Genomic DNA, 13,076 nt, shown 5'->3' on the forward strand with positions numbered 1-13,076 from the left:
TATTTCAAATCAATTTCTTTTGTGCTGAGACCACATCCCCCTTGTGCGTGTTCCTAGGTGACTGGTCCGGCTCTCGGAGCGGGGTGATGGTTTACACAGTGATGTGCAATCACTGGAATATTTCTTTTCACGGCTTATCTGCCCACAGTGGGAATTTGCACGGACCACGACTCAGGGCCTGCCTGTCTGCTCGCCTGTGTGCCACTGCCTTCCCCTCCAATCCTGACCCTGCCTCAGATAAACCTATCCACGGGAGCATGGGATGATTTATTCAGCACAACTTTGCGGCAGCGCAGAGATTTGTGATTTAGTTAAACAAAGGTCTTCTGTGGTCAACCTCAAAGCAATAACAGCCTTTTTAACCTATTCAGCCAGTGAAAAATGTTTTAAGAGGACACTGAATGATGCATTGCATTTCTACAATGACCTTTCAGTACTTGAGCAGACATTTCACTTTACCTACAGTACTGTGCAAAAGTCTGGAGGCACCCGTCATTTCTTCATACTTTGCTTCCGAGGAGCCAGACTTTCTTGTCATATTTTAAAGTGGTCTTGAGTAATAGCTCTCCAGGCTTTCTGAAAGTCTTTCAAATTTTTCCTTTGGGCATTGGCTGCTTTTTTGCTCATTCTCAGTCCAGTCCTTGTATCTGACCATTTTCAGAGGATTTTGTTTGTTTGTTATTTTAAAGCCACTTAAGACTGAAATATGAATCCATTATGAACTAATTAAAAAAAAAAAAAAACTAAACTCACGGGATTTGTGCACACATAGCAAACAAGCTGGCAAAGAACCAGTTTTAAATTGTATCATCAGGCACTTTGCAAAACTGAAAATCAGTAGCCACAGGTCTTATGGAGTGATGAATTCAAATTTGGAATTTCTGAATTTTTGTCATTGTGCATGGAGGAGGTCAGGACAGACGTAAACAGTGAGGATCTACAGCCATCTGTAAAAAAAACTGTGGAGGCTCTCTTTAGGGCTGCTCAATTAATCGAATTTTAATCACGATTACGATCTGGGCTTTCAACGATCATTAAAAATGACTGAGCCGATTATTAGCCCCTCCCTCGTGGTTTACTCTCGCGCTGCTCCGTGTGGCAAATCAAGCGCACCTCTCTGCATTTCGGACACATGTCACAACAATTAAGAGGACCCGAGGGAAGCTCGGAAAGCTAAGCAGAAGTTATTTGGTGAGGAGAGTGACTGCCGTTGGTTGAAAAGAGAGGCAAAAAAACTTCAGTGGTGTGGAAACATGGGTTCCCGGAGTCAGACGTGGATCAAGTAGAGATAGTGTGTAAACTTTGCTACGGTGTCGTAGCTGCACCACAGAGCAACACTGCAAAGTTCACTAAACAGATGTTTACATTTTTCATTTATTTGCATTGCACTGTTATCAGTATTTGCACACTATTTTATATTATTTTTTGACAATCTTTAAAGTCATTATTCAATACATTGTTATTGTTAAATAAATATCGTCAAATAATCGAGATCTCAATTTCAGTGAAAATAATCGTGATTATCATTTTTGCCATAATCGAGCAGCCCTAGCTCTCTTATGTTTTGGGGTTACATTTCAGCCAGTGGTTATGTGGATCTTTTCAAAATTAAAAGAGTTCAGAACACATAAAAGTAAGATCAGGTTTTGATCCACCATGCAATACCATCTAGAAAACATCTGACAGCAATGGACTCAATAGGATTTCAACAAGATAATGATCCCAAGCAAACAGTCATGAATCAGCTTCCCCAGAGTCCAGATCTCAACATTATTGAAGCAGTGTGGGATCATCTCAACAGAGAACAGAACAAACAGCTGCCAACATCCAAAGAAGAGGTTTGAATGTTCATCAAGAAGCCTGGAGACCTACTCCTGAAGACTACATCAAAGGAGAGGGACTTTTGCACTGTACTGTACAGGAGGAAGTACAGAAAAGCTGCAAGGATATTAAACCATACCAATAATAGCAGTCACTACTGACAAGTTTTAATAGCAGAATGTGTTTAGAGAGTGTCTATTGGTTTCTATTTTGTCAAATCCAGAAAAAATCATTCTCATTCCCAACATAATAATCATGACCAATAAAGATAAATCTGAGATATCATAGCATTAAGAAAAGAAGGTTTTACTGCAATACAAAATATTATTATACCGTCTTTATTTGTGACTATTTCAGTTTTACCTCTGCAGGACTCCACAAATGAAAAAGAGTGAAGAGGAAACATGACACTCCTAAAGACTCTCTGTGAGATATAGGGTGATGCCAAATAGATTCCTATAAAGAAAGGGTTACACAATCCTTTGTGGCTTGAGAAAACTCCCCTCCCTCATGGACTCTTAAAGCATCCAATGCAGATAGAATTGCAGCTCGGAGTCCCCTGATAGGCTATGGTTTAAAGGCATTAAATGTGAACTCTGCTGAACTGCCAGTTCAAGTGTGGCTACCTCACTCAACCTTTACTCTGTGTTATTTCTTTAATCCTCACAAATAAAATAGACTACATGTGCGTACAGATGAGTGAAACATTAACAGAGCGTAAGATGTTCTAGGACAGTGTTGGGTCATGAGATGATGCCCTCTCTTGGAAAGGTGGAAACCCCACCAGACCCTAAACTCCAATGTGTATGTGTTTGTTTTGACAAAGGTGGGAGAGAGCGCTGTCTAACATGTTGGTCCGATATCTGGTGATCACTTAGGTTGCAATCTGTTTTTGCCAATCCCACAGAATATGATATATCCCTCACACCCTATGTATGGTGTCATTTTCATCCTGGAAGAGACCACAGTGTTTCTTCACAGGATAAATGTTATCACCCTGAATATCTTTGTATTGATTAGCATTGGCCCTGCAAGGGGACAAGCGGATCCAAATCTTTAAAAACAAACAAACTTAAAAACGCTACAATTTATATTTTTGTTGGTCTATGCTATAATGGATTTTTAAAAATCAGTGGGTTCCTTGAAGGTAGCCCATTCATTTTAATTACTGCATGTGTGCATTTCAAAACTGTCAACAGTAACAGAAAGTGTAACAGGACACCAGTTTGGACATTTAAGCAAACGCTGCGGGTCTTGGTCAGACATAAATGGCCACATGCATGCATCTACGATATAGAGAAAAAACATTTCAAAAGTCTTAAATAAATGCAGGTTGTTGTTAATGAATTTGACAGGAAAATACTGTGTAGCCCTGCCAAACTACCCACACACCATCAAAACAATAAACTAGAAGAAAGACAACTCCCCCTGCAACCTCAGCATGAAAGGAGGTGAGGCGCACATATTGTTCAGTGACTGGAAACAGAAGCCTGGTTCACACTGCACCTGCTGGGCCAAAGCTTTTTGGTCCTTTTCTCAACTGCTCACTGTCCATCTCTCCAGGGAGACAGCAGCCACACAGACCTCAGTAGTCCAGCAACCCCCATAGCCAGCTCTTGAGCATCCCAGCCCCTCCTTTAATTTCATTCTACATCCATCCATTCTTTTTTTTTTTGTTAAGTGACAGATTCAGGTTATACATATTGTGGCATTATTATTAAAGACTTCCTCCCACATTGTGTCTCACTGTATAGAATGCAAACCTTAAGTAACGCTAGCCACTTCACATTAGGCAGTGCATGAGAACTTAAGCTGCTGCAGCTATATCCTTTTGAATGGCAGTTTTGAGGAAGACAATATGGTTCTCAGATTGATTTTTTACCAAGAACAAACGCAGACAGACACAGTGAGAGACGGAGACTCGAAGCAAAGGCAATATGGATCAAAGCCGGAGCTGACGCACCACGTAAGATACATCAAACTAATGCAGCTGAGCGTTGCTGTGACATTTTCTCGAATTCAAGCGTCAGCTAATATGTACACCAGGCCGAATCGCATGCATGTAACACCCCCGCACCCCGAGACACCCACAAGCATAAAGGAGGAATCGACATACAATATCTGTCTGGATACGTATCACTCTCCGTTAATACTGCTTGGGTCAGTGAGGATGCCTGAGCCCATTTCTAAACAGGCTGAAACCTTGAGCCCCGAGCCCCTTCAGGCAAACTGGCTCCCCACTGACCAGCTGCACTGTCCTTGTCAGCTACCTAAATAACAAAATAACCTCCAGAATAATTCAGTTGTTTTCCTTGCAGTCAGAAAATGCTCGAACAGCTGTTACAATGAGAATGTCATTTCCTCCTGGCAAATAGCATTTCACATAACAATAGACAAATATTCGGCTATAAAGGCAAAGTGTCAGGGGAGAGGTAAGCTTATTGTACACTGCTGTTGAGCTGTTACCCACAAGTATGAATAACAGCGATGTAAGTTGCAACGGGTGAGAAAAAAAAGAGAAGAAAATGTGAAACAACCTAAATATTGCGCCCAATTTAAAAACCAAGTCCCTGAACTCTCATAGCAGGAACTTGGTGCAGCTTCGCAATGCTCAAAATACCAAAGTAATATAACTTCACGGCCTCCTCTCTTCTTGGGGGTAATTTCATCATCTAGAATTTTTGAAGTTCTGTTTTATAGAAGCACATCCAGCAAATGTCAAAGGTGCTGTTTATCTGTCAGTTATGCAAATTGGGACACAGGAATATGGCCGGGGGGGGGGATTCATTTCCAATGTGGTTAGGATGCACCAGCAAACAGAAGAGACACACTGAAGAAAACGCCGCATCCTTTAAATGGCAGGAGATGAACTTCTGTAGATTCAGTACACTGCCTCCACTGAAAAGAAATGGAGCGAGCAACAACAGAATTGAATTCCTCTAAAAAACAGAAAGAAAAAAAAGGGATGGAAAACATATTACAATGAAAAGTAGAAAGAAAAGAAGAAAGTTTGGAGCATTCCAGCTGCAACGTGCAGAAAGGGGAAGAAGCTATTTAAATTATTTTGCTCTGTGATCTCGCTGCTCAGTCAATCAAACAAAGAACAAATGTGTTGTTTTTACTACAGCAGTGTAAAGCAATTGTTCATTTATCAATATGCCGTCACACCACATGGAAACTCTTGAACAGAATGCGTTACACACACACCGTCATCATTTTTAATGGCATGGCGAGTTCCCCCCCCCCCCCCCCCTCCCCAAGCCTTCTGCTTAATTATAAAATGATATCCCTGTGCTCGAGATGGGTTTCTTAGGTTGCCCAGGCAAGTTTGCGCTGTCGGAAGTCATTCGCGCACCATAATATATTCCTTCTACCACTCGCAAAAGTATACGCAAACCTACTCATTCGATCACACTAGTCAAGAAGAGAAACTATCATCAGACGGTAAATGAGATCCAGCAGCGGCAGGCTTACCTTTGAGAATGCTCTGGCCGTGCAGTAAGTCTCTTGAGACAATCACCGTGTAGAAGTTCTGGGAGAACCCTGGTCTGCACGGGGGTTTGAGGGGCTGGCCTGCCTTACTCCCCTGAGGAATAAAACAAGGCAGCCTGTTAAGATTGGCAAATTGACTTGCAGCCACCAGGGTCACAAGCTGATCTCACGGCCTCTTTGAGTTGATATTGAATCTCACAGTCTCTCTTGCCACAGTGAATGATTTGTTTCAGACTACAGCACGTTGAAATTCAGACCGTCACAGTGTGGAAATCTAACTCTGGAGCTGCAGGCACCTGCTTAGATTCACTGTAAAGATACATCAAGCTTCATGAGAGATACTTAGATTAGGAATCAAAGGGAAATAAATTACTTTAATCCATCTTTACCTACTCTATCATCTACATAGGATTTAGAGAAGCAGGAGTATGAGAGGTGGACTACACCCAGAATGCGTGACACACTATTTCAAGGACCATAGTCATCATGATTAAGGCAATAATGTGATCCACACATTCTGAATATAATGAAACTCAAAGAAAAGTCATATAAGCGGCAGGACTAATGAGCATTAGAAAGATGGTGAGAATGACTAGCTGGAAATGTTCAAACATGCAATGTATACATTGCACGCTGATTGAAGTCTGTGCGCATGTGTGAAAGCCAAGTGCATTTAAATATATAGCTGACATACAGACATAGCCGTAGGCTCACGTTATCCAGAGGGGAGGAAGAATGCACTCCCAGGGATGCACCTTATTCATCGCACCATCAATGCTACTCTAAAGAAATTATACTGCGCTCCCCCCCCCCCCCCCCCCCCCCCACCCCTAACTCGGCTTTGCTATCAGCACACCTCAACAAAACCCCATAATAATAAGTACATCATTTGACTGAGTTTGGATATTTAAAAATATATATATAAGCTATTTATACTGTTGCTCATTTGCCTCTTGAATCGAAGTCCGTAATTAGGCGCTAAACCCTTAACTCAAAACAAAAGAAGACATTAGAGCGCGTAAACGTGCGTAAACGAAGTTGATAGCAGCAAGCAGCACGAGAAGCCCCTCTGGAAACCACTGTCCTCTGCAATAATGCACTGCAGTTTATGTGGACGACAGGATGTGGAGGCAAGCGAAGAGTTATCAGTGACTTTTCCACTGCAGTGAGAGCCGACATAATTACCAACTTCAAATGGGCCACACGGAATTCTGTTACACAAATCGTGTTGCCATCATAGCGCAAAAGCTGATCCGTTAACGGCCACTTTCGAGCGCCCCTGCAGCGCGCTGCAAAAACCGAAGTAAGCACTACAGCAGTGCAGCACTTCCACCGTACTGTTAGGGCGACTATACGTGTAGAAATTAACTCATCTTACCGAGGATGCGCCCACAAGTAAGGTGCACGCCAAGATGACGCAGCCAGCGTTCATCTTTGCAAAACCCGCGTGTTGGTGGGGGGGTAAAAAGAGGAAAAGATTAGTCTTCTTCGCCAAATACACCTCAGTAATTCCCGGAGCGCTGTCTTCCGCTTCTCCACTGCTGAGTGAGACGCCGACCGTACTTGTCTGGCGCAAAAGTGCCGCTGAGACAGAGATGCTGCGCTCCGTCCGGAGGAAGCCGGTGCCCATTGGATAACAGCGTCACTACAACCCCTCCTACCGCACGGCGGAGCAGGCAAGGCGGTGTGCACCGTCTTTGCTCCGAATGACTCTATGTGATGATGCCCCGTGCCACTTCTGGGATCTATTGGTAGAAAAATGCATTTTCCAGCCAATTTAGATTCTTTTCTTTTTTTTTTTCAGATGGAGCAAAAGCGGTTCTGGCTGTGTGAGTGACAATCAACCATCCGAGCCCTTTCTTATGTCCATCAGCTAACTGGAGTCTATTTCACACACCACTTACCCCCTCTGCCCCTGATCCACAGTATAAGTATAGCAAGAGCCCCCGAGATATTAGCTTTTTATTAAAGCAGCTGTGATAGGCCACTGCGGGATAAGACTTTGATTGTGAGTGAAAGGTTCAAATAAATAGTACAATGAATCAGGAGCCTCTGTGATCACCTACAGGAAATATGTCTATAAGTCTATAAATCATTTCCAGTTATAGGTCTTTATATTTTATTTTATTTTAAAAAAGGGTGACTACTTTAGCCTAATGACCATGTTCCATAATAATAATTTGCAACAAAATAAAATTTGGCATCAGGATTAAACATCTTACTCCATTTTGGGAGCTTATGTTATTAATAAAGTTTAGAATTTACATACAATATAATAAACTTATACATATTTAGCTTTTGTGCCGAAGTCAAAAAAATGCAGGAGAAATGACTTAACTGCACCTTTAAGTGTTTTAACTGTTTTAATAATGTTGACATTTCCGAAGCCTCACATCGGTGCCTCAATTTCCATATCTGAGAGGTCATGACAATTTAATCTCATCAAAAGGAATAGGACAGTATTGCAGTGTCAATCAACACAGCCCCTGTCCCTGCCATTCATTTTCAGTTACTCCTTCCATATTGAGAAAAACCTGGTCTCTGAACAGGTTTTTTTTTCTTCTTCTTCTTCGGTTTCTTTCCTTTAAATGGTATCTTCAAAACAAACTGCTTGAGGCTGATAATTAGGAAGTACTCCTAGTGTAGTTGACTACAGCTCAGTTGGTGTTTCTGTCCAGGGGGCAGGATTTTGTAAGGTCAGAGATATGAGAAGTACACTCCACTCATCTCTCTTCGGGGTATTGTGCTTATGCTTTTATTATACTCTGGAAATCTTGGCAGAGGAACTGTATGACAAGGATTTAAACTTACACCCTGTGCAATAAACAGCAAGTCTTACTTGTAAAACTTGCTTACTTATTTTTACTTGTAAAAATAAGTCTTACTTGTTAAAAAAAAAAAAAAAAAAAAAAAAAAAAACCAAATCATAGATGGTCCTCCAGGGAAAAAGACTTTTTTCCCCCTGAAGTCTGAGAAGTTTCCCTTCATTCAGATGGCTGACGAGGCTACATGTCGACACTTAAACCTAATCAGTCAAACGCAGCACTGTTCATAACGTGACCATGGCCCGACCGTGCGACTTCCCCTCAGAATGACGCAGTAAGGAAGATCACATCCATCCTTCTGCTCACATTATCTTACTTATGGCTCTACAAAGCACTAATTTTCAATCTGCCTCTGTGGCATTAGCACAGATACATCCATGAAATTACTGTTTTGGTGAATTAGGACTCTTAAGACGTGCACGACTGATTCTCCTCACAGTGAATTCCTCATGGCTTGAAGGTACCCCTGCTAGTTTTGGGAGGTGAGGAAATTATTTCTTTCAAGTATGGAGCATTTGCCTAATAAAAATACCATCTGGGCATTTGAAGTGAATTGGTTTAAGGCCGTGCTGAATTATTAAACAAATCTCACAAAATGGGTCCCCGCTCTCTTTTACAGTAGGAACACCTCGCAGTAGACAAACTCTGCTTTCCATTTGTTATTTCATGAATTGCTTTTTCTCCCCTAGCGCAGTCATTTGTGACAGGTTACATTTATATGCAAACGTTCGGCCTGCCCTCAGTTGATTTTAAGAGGTGACAAGACGTATATACAGACCTTGCAGCAAAAAAAACAAACACTGGGAAATTAAATCCCATCTGCGGCATTTGCAAAAGTTTGGCTCTCGTTTCGCTGTAAAATTCTTAGAGGTTTATTATCTCATTTGGCCTTAATTGATGAATTAGGACTTGAAAGGAAAGTGAAGAATTGTCAGCTTTTGGCAGGTCCAAAGCTGGTAAGTTCTGACTCTTTAAATCTTGTGGCAACACTTAACAGCCATGGGATCCTCTGAACAACTGAGGATCTGAAAATGAGGCTAATTGATGCCTACAAAGCAGAGGAGGTCTATGAAAAGATTTCAAAGTGCTCCCAGCTTGAAATTTTCACTGTCCAAAATGTCATTAAGATACGGCAGTTTTGTGATATCTGCTGCAGGCGGGTGGTGATGGTGGGTGGATTATTTTCATGAAATAATAAAAATCAGCGCAGCAACATTTGAACAAAGTCTCATTTTAATGTATGTTTGCTGCAGGGTTTGTATTGCTTCTTTCCCTTTTCAAAAATCAACATAATACTCTATGTCATCTGCCAGCCCACTCTCACAGCAAAAGTGTGACGTAGTAATTCGCACTGGTCTGCGGCACAAAATGTAATGTTTTTCACAACAAAGGCTGTAAATTTGTGAGATGGCTACCTACATTTTTTGGGAAGATCAGTGCATGCATGGCATTATCAACAAGGCGAGATGGAAATTAGGCTTGACTAATAACCAAAACTATGATTTTTTCCCCAAAGCTGATGAAATCGTCTTAAACATTGGACTGAACCAAAGAACAAGTGAAAATGAAAAGAAAAGAAAAAGACAAAAGAAAAGAACCTTAATTGTGCCACATGAGAACATACATCAGTTTCCTATGGGCTTATATTTCTTAAAGAACAGTCATATGACAGTAAATGGTCCTTAAATGGCACATTTCTACTCAGTGTGGGTACCTAAACCACTTTTCTTTGTACGAGCTTCATTTAGCAATTCACACACACTCATATGCCTAAGCACTAACGTTCACACTCTCACACAGCTATATCAGGGGCAACTTGGGGTTCAGTATCGTGCCCAGGGATACTTTGACACACAGGTTGGAAGAGCCAGGAATCAAACCACCCACCTTCCAATTAGCAGATGCCTCATGCTACATCCTGAGCCACAGCACAGGTCAAGATTAAATAACTCCCAAACTCTGAGGACCAGTACACCACCTTTCAAACATCTTTCTGTGAGACTGAGTTGATTATCTCTCCACTAGTGTCTCTCTCTCGTGGCTTTCTCTTACCACAAGCCAAATGCTCCAGGAGACAATACTTCCACTCAAATCTAATTTTAAGAACTGCACATTTAAAGCAACACAGTTTTTTCTGGGTTTTTTTTCCTCTTTTTTTCTCGCATTTATCACTGAGGCACAAAATTTGTAAGGGCTCATTGGGAATTTAATGATCCTGCCTGCATAAATTAGGACCGACTAGTACATGATCGCATCTGACACCACTAAAATAATTAGGAAGAAATTTAATCCACTCAAGATTCATTTTGCTGATACAGCTGATCAGATTTTACTATCTGTAAAGACTACAGTTACACACAGCATGCATTCTAAACAAAAGGTTCCCATCATGTAGATGTCTGTCAATTCACCCACTGGTGGAAGATGTTACAAAAGGTTTTACAGCTTATATGTCTTGATCCTTGAACCCAGAGGACAGACAGTTTAGTGGTTTGGCCCCGAGTGAAGAACAACAACTAAGAATTACTTTGTGTAAATGTTTTAAGACTGTAGTTTACAGTATACAATTTATATATATCTTGTTCTTAATCCGTAACTTTAATAGCTGTCAAATTGTCATGCAGTGTTATAATGTGTCAATTCAAACACATACTTTGGCATTTATTAAGGCCATAGTTGCTACTGCATCATTCATGATGGGCCAGCCAGCTGCCAGTTATAATTACCTACTAGAAGGACCTCCACTATAAGCCTACATATTCACACAGTAGAAAAGCATTCATGCCTACGCAATTCACAGGGATGCCACTGATCTTGCAACAAATATTGTCAGCTTTGGGGAAGCAGTGAAACTTTCCTCTTGCTGACCAAAGAGAAAACTTTACAGACATTCCCCGAGTTATGTGACAACCCGGTAAAAATCAACAAACCCTTCAGATTAATTAACACTTTCACAAAGAGGAGAAAATAGCATTTCAAAAATGTGTTATGGCATGACGCCTTTCTAAAATATTTGGAGGGTTTTCAGGAAAACAATGTTGCAGCTGCTGGCAGTGTGTATCTAATAATGGCTCTTGAATAATTTTAGTGTGCAGAATATTGTTGAGAGGTTATTATTTTGTTCTACACTCTGTGCAATTGCGCCGAGTTTAGGTTGTTGTTATGTGTAATCCGCACAATATCAGTGGAACATACTATATAACATCAGCAGAGGAAATATTAAATAAACTTTGGCGTCTACATTGTTAGGAGTTTTGAAAACAACACCATATAGTGAGCAGGATGCTGTAACAATAACTTATTCCCTGAAGATTCGAGGCTGGTGGATTTTTCTGTACACGGATATCAAATTGATGGACAGCAAGAAAATGAAACGCTGCCGAGATAGGCAAGCTTCATTAAAATGTAATCCGTTCTGTAAGACAAAAAAATAAATAAATCACCCGTACAGAATTTTTAGGAGATTTTCAAATTGGAAGCAGGAATCGATGTTTTGTTTTTACGTGCTGCTCTTGAATGAATGAAATATTGATATGTGCAGAACAGAGACATCTGAAGATCACAGGAAGCAGATGATCAATCAGTAAAACAATGTCGGGAATGCCTGCACAACACCTTAAAGCAAGCAGAAGATGTAAAATGAATATAAAGTCTCTTCGTGTGATCTGTCTCCACAGGGGCTTTACTATAGATTTCAAACATTAAGGAGACATCCACAAAAAATGGGTCAGTTTTGACAATATGACTGTAGCTCAAAAATAACAACACAATGCTACGGGCTACTCTCAATATTTAACACAAGGCACGAGCCCCTGCAGATGCTTGTATCGCTAACCTTTTGACTGCCATTTCATTATATGCTACGATTGCTTGATAGGTGCGCAGAGAGCGGTCCGATGGTGATGGATGACAGTGGATGTCATTTGATTTTCATTTGAACCGGAACATCAGAATTTACTCCACCTAATTAACCTCTCTGTCTGTTTCCACTTGGCAGACTTCCACTGTGATGTGAAGGAGAAGTGGAACCTCTGCACCGGCTTGCCCATAATACGTTTCACCTTATATATTTATATTTACACAGAATTTGACCTAATTAAGATTTGTTAAAGTCTAAGAAAGTTTATAGCTACTGTTTTTTTTTAATTGCTTAGGTTATTTGTGTATATTTTCATGCAGAAATGCAATTATGTTTCCTGCCAGTAAAGTCATGCAGTATGAAAAGCTTAATTTATGTATTGCTTACTAGTTGTAGGGAGATGGTCGGGATGGAGACCAGAGTTCATGTCCTGATTCTCGTATTTCAAAGAAAAAAAATCACTATTTTTTCAGCTAATTTAAATAACTGAAAATATGTTGCAGATGTTGCGATGCTACAATGGATGTTATTGGGAAGACAAAATAAATGAATGTGATATAATCAGTATTTACATTTTACTTGTGTAACAGTATGTAACAATAGCATTTTATTTAAGCCTCTTCAGCAGGGTGAGACTTTAAGATGGTATTTTCTTTTAGGTGAAATTATATACACCTACAAATATTGGTAAGCCTGGTTCTGCCAGAGGTTTCTTGCTGTTAAAAGAGAGTTTTTCCTACCTACTTTCACCAAGTGAATTAGACAGATATTATATCTTAATCTTTATTGTTAATAAAAGTACATGAAATATAATGAGATTAAGTGCCTCGCTTACTGTGACAGTCATTCAGTCAAAACACCACTGCACGTAACATATAACACTTTTTGCATGAGAACACCGCCACATGTGTGGCATTACTGCACATATAAATAATATAAAATGCCTTGAGGCGTATTCAAAATGTAATTGTCTTGAAAAGCACAGTGGCGCAAGGCTTAGCACTGTTGCTTCACAGCAAGAGTTTGACTCCCCCACCTGGCTGAGGTCTTTCTGTGAGGAGTTTGCGTGTTCTCCGTGT

At 40.6% G+C, this 13,076-nt stretch overlaps 1 protein-coding gene across 2 annotated transcripts in view; it reads right to left on the minus strand.

The window, feature by feature from the left end:
- Positions 1–7,046, minus strand: part of LOC146519031 (cadherin-4-like) — a 217,642-nt gene extending 210,596 nt beyond the window's left edge. Inside the window, exons 1-2 of one of the 2 annotated variants that reach the window (XM_085160823.1) lie at positions 6,692–7,046; positions 5,296–5,407 (exon numbers count right to left, since the gene is read on the minus strand). In XM_085160823.1, coding sequence (XP_085016949.1) covers positions 5,296–5,407; positions 6,692–6,943 — 364 coding nt within the window. In that variant the 5' untranslated portion in view covers positions 6,944–7,046. The remainder of the gene's footprint in view (positions 1–5,295; positions 5,408–6,691) is intronic. The other variant, XM_085160825.1, reaches the window with a different exon arrangement.
- Between the last annotated feature and the right edge of the window lie 6,030 nt (positions 7,047–13,076).

Source organism: Neolamprologus multifasciatus, chromosome 5 (genome assembly GCF_963576455.1).
Source record: "Neolamprologus multifasciatus chromosome 5, fNeoMul1.2, whole genome shotgun sequence".
Lineage (NCBI taxonomy): Eukaryota > Metazoa > Chordata > Actinopteri > Cichliformes > Cichlidae > Neolamprologus > Neolamprologus multifasciatus.